Source organism: Dioscorea cayenensis, chromosome 2, assembly GCF_009730915.1.
Source record: "Dioscorea cayenensis subsp. rotundata cultivar TDr96_F1 chromosome 2, TDr96_F1_v2_PseudoChromosome.rev07_lg8_w22 25.fasta, whole genome shotgun sequence".
Taxonomy (NCBI): Eukaryota; Viridiplantae; Streptophyta; class Magnoliopsida; order Dioscoreales; family Dioscoreaceae; genus Dioscorea; species Dioscorea cayenensis.
Genome location: NC_052472.1, coordinates 15608981 through 15618507, shown reverse-complemented (window position 1 = coordinate 15618507; position 9527 = coordinate 15608981). Strand labels below are relative to the sequence as shown.

At 37.2% G+C, this 9527-nt stretch overlaps 1 protein-coding gene across 1 annotated transcript; it reads left to right on the top strand.

Moving 5' to 3' along the window:
• Positions 1-8229: 8229 nt before the first annotated feature.
• On the top strand, positions 8230-9201 carry LOC120273087 (receptor-like protein EIX2). Its single transcript, XM_039279736.1, has one exon. It carries the CDS (start codon positions 8230-8232, stop codon positions 9199-9201), a length of 972 nt encoding a protein of 323 aa, XP_039135670.1.
• Positions 9202-9527: the final 326 nt, after the last annotated feature.

Here is a 9527-nt window from a genome sequence, read left to right as displayed (position 1 = left end):
AGTCGGTTAATTGAGGACAAAACTGAGGGGGGCTTGCTATCCGGAACCTTAATGTTGCTACTCACTCTCTCAAGGCTAAGCATGTTTTTAGTTACCTTAACTCCACGGATTCCATCTTGGTTAATATTGTGCATCATAAATATGGGTTGATCAACTTTTGGCGTGACTCTTTTCCTCGAAATTGTTCTTCGTTCTTTAAGGGCCTTTGTCACATGGCAACTGCTCTTAAACCTTTTTGTTAAATCAGGGCTATTAATCCTTCAATTACTTCTTTTGTTCATGATCCCTGGTGTTCGGAGATTCCTTTAGCTCTTAAACCTACGTTTCTTAACATGGATCTTGATCTTATTTTTCTTACTTGCTCTGATTTATGCTGTAATGGCAGCTGGGATTTTCATCATCTTTCTTTACTTTTTGGATCTCATGCTAGCGATATTCTTCCCAGCCTTGGCCAGATTATTTCTGATTCCACTAATGTTTGGGTTTGGGCTCATAAAACCTTTTCTGCTAAAATTGCTTCCAACGTTTATCATGTTTTAAATCGTGGTTGTTTTGCTTCCTCCCCCTGGGTGGGTTGGAAGAAAATCTGGTCTCTCAAAATTATTCCTCGCGTTAAACATTTTATCTGGATGGTATTTCATGGCAGAATTTCTACTGCTGAGTTTCTTTATGCCATTAATCTTGGTCCTAGACGAATGTGCATGTTTTGTAATCTTGATTATGAGACGTCTGAGCATATGTTCAATCATTGTAATAAATCTCAACGTATTTGGAATTTTATCTCTACTCTCATATGTAAACACATTCAGTTCCCAGATGGTTTTTGCTCAGGTGTTTGGTTAACTCATTCTCATTACTCTGCAAAGACTAAAGCCATTATTGCCCTTGGTGCTTGGTACATTTGGAAGGCTAGATGTGATGTTGTCATTCGCGGCATATCTCCTAACTACTTCATCATTGCTCGCAGGGCTGTTAATCAAGCTTTATGCATTAATCTTGCTGGAAAACCCTCTTGCAGGAATTTTCTTCATGGGCATTTCTTTTTCTCTGCAGCGAGCTGGAACCAATCTTCTCAGTCTTGCAGAGGAGGATTCATTTCTTCTAGGCCTAACTTCAATATTTTCTTTGCAGGAAGGCATGTTTCCTCTGTTGAGTCCCACCTTGCTGCAGATCTTCAAACTCTTGCAATCGATTTGCAGCTTGTAGTGGAGCGTTCTACTCCAGTTCAAATTATTTTCATTTGCAATCCCGCTGTCTTGGATCTGCTCCGAACCTCTTCTCCAATTTGTTTCTGGCAGTTCGCTCAATGGATCCCACCATTAATCACCTTCTGTTAGCTGATGGTTCTCCTCGTATTCGTGTTCTTCCCCAGTCTTGGATGGGTGTCGTCTTTAAACTCGCTGCCTTTGGAGTTAATCTTCATCAACTTTCACTCTTTCATGTTGGTCATGATCTCCCCCATTGGGTGATGAAGCTACTTGCTGATGCTGGCTTCTTTTTCTAATTTTAGTTCTTGCTTTTCTCCCCTTCTATCTGTTGTTTTTTCTTTGTTTCTTAATTTCAGTTTGCTGTCTTCTCTTCTTTTTTGTAACTTTCTCTTTTCCTTTTCTGTTTCAATAAAAGCCTCTGGGGCCTTTCAAAAAAAAAAAATGTGTTGCCCTGAACAACCATATGTCATCTTCCTATGGAATCCATAAACCCATTATATAGTCCACCATTGGTGACATAACCATTTATGTCTGGTTTTGAAACAATGGCTTTCCACCCCTCAAAATCAAACAACTCCATTGATACAATAGATTTCACTCATTAACAGTAGTAGACTATTGGAAGTTATGTAAATAATTGATTGTTTCCTAGACTAGTGATGCTTTATATGGTGATTACTAAATTAGTGATGTTATGTATGGTAGTTGTTGTATATATTTTTTACTAGGCAAAATTAGTGTAGTTTCCTTAAGTTGCAACTAATTGCCTATAAGTTATCTTGTATAATGTACAATGATGATATGAATATACCACAATTTTTACTTCCAAAAGCTTTTTTCTTCATGGTATCAGAGCAGTAGATCCTTCCTCTGTTCTTCTTTAGACTATTCATTGTAATGGCTCTCTATGAAACTAAAGATGTTACAAAAGTTTCAAAGGAGATCATTGCTGGTTCTTCCACTATCATTGATAATGAAGCCAATATCTCTCAAAATTTGGTTTCTGTGCTATTGAATGAATTTAACTATCTCCCTTGGTCGAGGGCGGTTACTATTGCTCTTGGTGGAAGATCAAGAGTAGGATTTATCAATGGCAAAGAAAAGGCTCCTGATGCTGACTCTCCAAGGTATGATACTTGGCTATCAAAGGACCAGATGGTTATGTCATGGATTCTTAATTCTATGGAGCGCAACATTGCCGAGATTTTTAGTTATTGTGAATCTTCTCAAGATCTATGGGAGGCTGTTCAAGATATGTATGGTAATCAAAACAATTCTGCCCGAATTTTTCAGATTCAACGAGAGATTGCTAATCTCCAACAAGAAGGGAAATCTTTTGTAAGTATTTTGGGAAAACTAAAAGGCTTGTGGAATGAACTAGAAGTATATCGTCCTCATACAGTTGATCCAGCCATTCTGCGGAAACGAACTGAAGAAGATCGAATATTTCAGTTATTAGCAAGTCTTGATTCCAATTATGAAGATTTTTCGGAGTCATATTTTGATGAATGCTGAACTTCCATCCTTGAAGAGTGTTTGTGCTTCTATACAACGCGAAAGAAGTTCGCAGGAAAATTATGCCGCGTGGTGTTACATCTCCTATCTTAGATGCTCATGCTTATCTTGCTCATCAACAGTCCGACAAGAAAACTTACAAGGGAAAGCGACCAGACTTGAAGTGTGAGTATTGTCACTCACTTGGACACACAATCGATCGCTAGTTGGAGCCTTCATCCGGAACTAAAACTCAAATCTGGCAAAGATAAGAAGGGAGGAGATCTAAAAGCGTGGTCTTAATCATAAGGCTCATTTGGCCACGCACTCTGCTGAAATGTTTTCCTCCAATCCAATTGCTTTACTTAATGATTTTAATAATTATTTACAGGCAAAGCATGGTCAAGGAGTAGTCCAAAATGAAGATCAAAGACATAATGAACCTGCTGCATTTTTGAGCAAATTTGCAGATTTTTTAGCTGATGCAAATGGTGAAAAATAACCAAGGTATCATGACTGCTTTTATGACTGCATTAGAAATTAGTACTTTGCATGATTTATGGGTTGTAGATTTCTGGTGCCACTGATCATGTGTCGAATAAGTTTACTAATATTTGTGACTTTTGTCCTTCTTTCTCGACGGTGTCAGTAGCTAATGGAAAAAGTGTTCCTATTAAGGGTAAGGATAAAATCAATCTTGTTTCCGCCACCATAAAATCTGATGTCCTTTATGTTCCATCCTTTCCTTTTCAGTTACTATCTGTTCACAAATTGATACACACTCTTAATTGTGAAGTCATATTTACTTCTCATAAGGTTGTGTTTCAGGACCAAATCACCAAACAGATGATTGGTGAAAGATTTTTCTTGAATGGGCTCTACTATTTTCTTCCTGAGCGTGGATCTTCAAAAGGTTTCCAAGTTGTTTCATCTAGTGAACATTCTTTGTGGCACCGTCGTTTAGCTCATCCATCTGAGCTTGTTTTCTCCAAAATAATTCCTGCTTTGTCGAAAAAGGGCTCATGATTGTGAAACTTGTCATTTTTCTAAGTCTTCAAGGCTTCCTTTCAATAGTTCATTGTCTAAAACTACTAAGTCCTTTGAATTAGTACACTCTGATGTATGGGGTCCTTTTTCTATTTCTATAGATGGTTTTAGATATTTTGTAACCTTTATTGATGACTTCTCTAAGGTTACTTTGGTTTATCTATTAAAATCAAAAAGTGAAGTTTTTCAATTATTTCAAGGACTTCCATATAATGATTTCTAATCAATTTTCTGCTCATATCAAAATCTTTTCGAACTGATAATGGCACAGAATATACATCTCATAACATGACAAATTACTTAACTTCTAATGGAATAGTGCATCAAACTAGCTGTGTTGATACACCCCAACAAAATGGGGTTGCCGAACGTAAAAATCGAGATCTGTTGGAAAAAACTCGGGCAATCATGCTTCAAATGAATGTTCCAAAATGTTTTTGGTCCTATGGAGTGCTTACTGCCACTTACCTTGTTAATCGATTACCAAGTCGCGTATTGGATTTCAAATGTCCTCTTGAAGTGTTGCAGGAAAAAAAGGCCTGAAATATTTCATTTAAAGGTTTTTGGCTGCACTTGCTTTGTACACTTGCCAATGCATCACCGAGACAAACTTGATCCAAGAGCAGTGAGATGTGTATTTTTGGGTTATTCAAAAACTAAGAAGGGGTACAAGTGCTATGATGCGACTGCAAAGAAACTCTATGTTACTAGAGATGTTCGGTTTGTTGAAACAAGTCCTTATTTTACAACTCCAAGTAAGGGAGAGTTTTTAACTAAATTATTTCCCTTGCCAGGTGTTGAGAATTGCCATGAACCTTCAAATAATTCAATAGCTCCAGTATTACTAGAAACTCCCACTTCTGACTTGGATTTCTCTGAAGGTTTGGTAAGCACAGAAGATGTGGCTCAACAAGAAGCTATCATCATCTCAAATGATGATAAAACATCAGAAGCTCTTGCGCAATCATCTGTTCCTCGCCGAAATCCTCCAAGAAACAGTCAGCCTCCAAAGAAATTGGAGGAATTTGTGGCTTATTCTGGTCAAGCATCCTCCTACTAATTTTGTGTCTTATAAAAAATTATCATCCACATATTCAGCATTACTTACAGCTATTTCCAATGTGCATGATCCTAAAACTCTTCAAGAAGCTCAAACCCAAGTTGTATGGAAGAAAGCTATGGAGGATGAATTGACAGCTCTTGCAGAAAATAATACTTGGAGTATAGTACCTCTTCCTAAAGACAAACAAGCAGTGGGTTGTCGATGGGTTTTCAAAACCAAATTCAATTCTGATGGGTCTATTGATAGACATAAAGCACGTCTCGTAGCTCAAGGTTTTACTCAAAAATATGGCATTGACTATAAGGAGACGTTTGCCCCAGTTGTCAAAATGACTACTGTCAGAGTACTTTTATCATTGGCTATTAATAATGGGTGGTTCTTGTCTCAAATGGACGTCAAAAATGTTTTTTTGCATGGGGACCTTGAAGAAGAAGTCTTCATGAAACTTCCTCCTGGTCATTCTCAAAGTTGTGATCCTAACTTAGTGTGTAAACTCCATAAATCCATTTATGGGTTAAAACAAAGTCCTCATGCTTGGCATCCTAAATTAAGTTCAGCCCTTGAAACTCTTGGTTTCTTAAGAAGCACTGCTGATTCATCACTATATGTCCGACTTGGTAAGGTTGAAAAGGTGATGGTGCTCATTTATGTGGATGACCTTATTATAACAGGAAATGATGTCGATTCGATTGCTAAGTTGAAAAAGAATCTTCAGCAGCAATTTCCTATCAAGGACCTTGGACCTTTAAAATACTTCCTTGGGATAGAAATGGCGACTTCTAGCAAAGGATTGTTTCTTAATCAGTGTAAATATATTCTGGACTTGCTCCAAGATGCAGGTATGACAAATTCCAAACCTGCACCTACTCCTCTAGACAGTAAATTAAAGCTTGATTCCAACAAAGAAGCACTTAAGTGTCCTGCTTATTATCAAAAACTTGTGGGAAAGCTCATTTACTTAACTATTACCCGACCTGATATTTCCTTTGTTGTTAACCTTGTCAGTCAACATATGCATGCTCCAACTATTTATCATTTGAGTATGGTAAAACGGATACTGCGATACTTGAAAGGGACGATTGGTCAAGGGATAGTTATGACCAACAATAGGCATACCAACATTGTAGGATATACCGATTCAGATTGGGCTGGAAATGTTCTTGATCGGCGATCTACTACAGGTTATTGTGTGTTTGTTGGTGGTAATCTTGTGTCATGGAAAAGCAAAAAACAACATGTTGTAGCTCGTTCTAGTGCTGAGGCTGAGTATCGGGCAATGGCAACTACAGCTTGTGAACTTGTGTGGCTCAAAGGTCTTCTTACTGATTTAGGTTGTTCATGTGCAACCCCAATAACTCTATTCTGTGATAATCAGGCAGCCATGCACATTGCATCAAATCCTGTGTTTCATGAAAGGAACAAAGCACATCGAAGTTGATTGCCACTATATTCGTCAACAAGTTCAATCTTAGCTCATTTCTACTAGTTATGTGCGAACTAGTGATCAACTAGCAGATGTGCTTACCAAAGTTCTGCCTTCTAATCAGTTTCAACGTCTAGTGGGCAAGCTTGGATCCATTAATCTTCTTGATCCAGCTTGAGGGGGAGTATTGGAAGTTATGTAAATAATTGATTGTTTCCTAGATTAGTGATGCTTTATATGGTGATTACTAAATTAGTGATGTTATGTATGGTAGTTGCTGGATATATTTTTTACTAGGCTAAATTAGTGTAGTTTCCTTAAGTTGCAACTAATTGCCTATAAGTTATCTTGTATACTGTACAATGATGATATGAATATACCACAATTTTTACTTCCAAAAGCTTTTTTCTTCATAGACTTTATTGTATGTAGAAGACCCCAATTATGGTACTAAAATCTTCACAAGCAATGTCAAGATCCACCTGTTGAACCTCAATACTTTTCAAGAACTCTCGGTCAGTTTGAAGCATCAAAAATAAAAACCATTATGCTTCATCTTCGTTATTGCAAAATAAGTCAATAAGGTAGGAAATAAGATCATTGTGCTAACTAATTGATGTTGACATTTCATCCCTCGAACTCAATTGTTTACTTATTGGGATAATGCTAGAGCGCTTTCTTTTGCATCTTTTAATGGCAGAGCCAGGACAAGTGATCACAAAAGATGAGCATAACTACACCTGTAGTGATTTCCAAAATCAGTAGCCAATTTGGTTGATGTGGCCTTGGGTGCTTCAATGCCACATCGGAGTATTTGTAGGTTTCATTGGCTGCTCTGCTTTTCACAGAGTTACTCATAGACAGAAATGAAGGCTATTAATCAGAGCATATTGAACAAACAAATACATAAATTGAGGAATGACAAGAAATCCTGACATAAGGCACCCTACATTGCTCAGTAAAACCTGTCTTGATGGACTCTTCATATTAAAAACAATTCCCCAGGAAGCTGAGTCTTTACAAATGATCCAGTAAAACTGAAGTTTAGTGAAAGCAAGCTTAAATATAAATTGATTTAAGACATTGTACCTTAGCAAATACTTGGAGACATGGAGGTATCTTCACAGCAAAAAAGTTTTAATGTGGTAGCATTTGTTTCAACTGGAAGAGATAAATATGGTACCCAAACAGATAACAATCATCCATATGTTCTAACATTAATGTGGTAGCATTTGTTTCAAAGTTCATCATGTACTATCACCAAATTTAATTATACCACCAGTCAACCCATTAGAATGAAAATCTCAGAAAAAATTTCAGTCTCGCACCAGAACAAACCATTAAAAACAAGGCAACTTAATGAAGGGAATTTAAATCTAAGGAGCAAATTTTTTTCTAAATTTTTGTGACACTGGTCAAATCCCCTAACCCACAACGAATGGGCCAAAAAATTGATTCAAGCTCAAATCCAAAGAATTTGAGGTTCTTCAATTAGATGATTTTTTGTGGGGCTGATCCAAGGAGTAAATTATCATTCGTAACTCTTTTGCCCAACTCGCAACTCGCAAAAATAGAATTAGAAAGAAATGAATCAATTACATACAGACTCTTGCAAGAAATCTAATAATCCAATCTAGCTCCAGAAATCCCAAACCGCTTCAACTTGTAATCTGGTCTGAAAACCTCGCTTCTAATAATGCAATCTTCTTCTTTCTTGTTGCATTAAATTATTGGAGATGGATGCTTGCGCAAGCATCAAATTGAGAAAGAGCTTGGGACTAAGATAAAGTAGATACCAGAGTTTATTGGGAAACTCTCTAGCTTGAGGGAGCTTGTCTTATCAGTGAACAACATTAGTGGAACATTACCAAAACCCATTGGTAATGTATGCAAGTTAAGGACTTTAGATTTGACTAGCAATTTTTTAGATGGAGGAGTTGATGATCTTGTGAATGGCTTGTCCAATTGCACAGAGAACAAGAAATACGTTAGACATGGTTAATTTGATTTCAGAGAATATGGATGGTTTAATCCAACTAAGTTTGGAAAGCAACAGATTTAATGAGACTATTCCAGAGAGCTTGAGTGGGTTATCAAAACTGAGACTTTTGGATGTCGCAGCAAATTCATTCATTGGTACTTTAACTGAACACCATTTTGCTAATTTAACAAACTTGCTTTACATGGGTCTCTCTTGTAATTCGTTGCAGCTGAATGTGACCAAGGATTGGGTGCCGTCCTTTCATGCTGATACTATCCTGATGTACTCTTGCACAATAAGCCCTGATTTTCCTGCTTGGCTCAAAACTCAAACAGTTCTTGCAAGTCTTTATCTATCTAGTGCAAGAATTTTTGGTAATGTCCCGACATGGTTTTGGAATTTACTATCCAATTCTTTGGCCCTTCTCAATTTATCACATAATAATTTAACTGGAATTCTACCTATTTTCTGGAATTCTGTCTTGGAGGTTATTGATCTGAGTCATAATAAATTTGAAGGTTTGATACCTGAGTGGATTTCCCCGGGTTTGAACATCATTGATCTTAGAAACAACTCCTTATTTGGTCATATTCCATTATCCTTTGCTACAGCAAACCAAATTCAAGCTCTCTCTTTATCACATGAACATATTAATGGCAGCATTCAATTTTTTTTTTTTTGTAACCTCTCTACTTTGATAGTGCTTGATCTATCTAGCAATAACATGTCTGGAGAACTTCCCCATTGCTGGAATCAGTTATCATGGTTAGCGATTATTGATTTATCTAACAACAATTTCTTTGGCAACATTCCAAATGCCATTGTGTCTCTTACTAATCTTCAATCTTTGCATTTGCGAAAGAATGACCTATCCGGGAATCTCCCTTTTTCGTTGAAAAATGCAAACAAATTGGTGGTTCTTCATGTTAATACAAGGACCCGCCACCCTAACTTCTCCATAATTGCAGTTGTGGGGAAGGATTGACTTAGGATATATAAGGCTAGGGAGATTGGCTCTCACAGGCGATGTGGGACTATGGACCTGAGCGACTGCGTCCTAACACTTCACATTGGTGAAAACAAGATTTTTGGAATAATACTTTCATGGATTGACAGTCTTGTATCATTACTAGTCCTTCGCTTGAGATCAAACTTGTTTAAAGGTTCAATACCAGAACAATTATTAAAACTCTCATCTCTGCAGGTTCTGGACCTTGCATAGAACAACTTCTCAGGTGTTATTTTTTCTCATTCTTTTGGAGGTTTTAAAGCCATGGTCCCAAGTCGCAGTGAAAGATCTCAGCTCTTGAT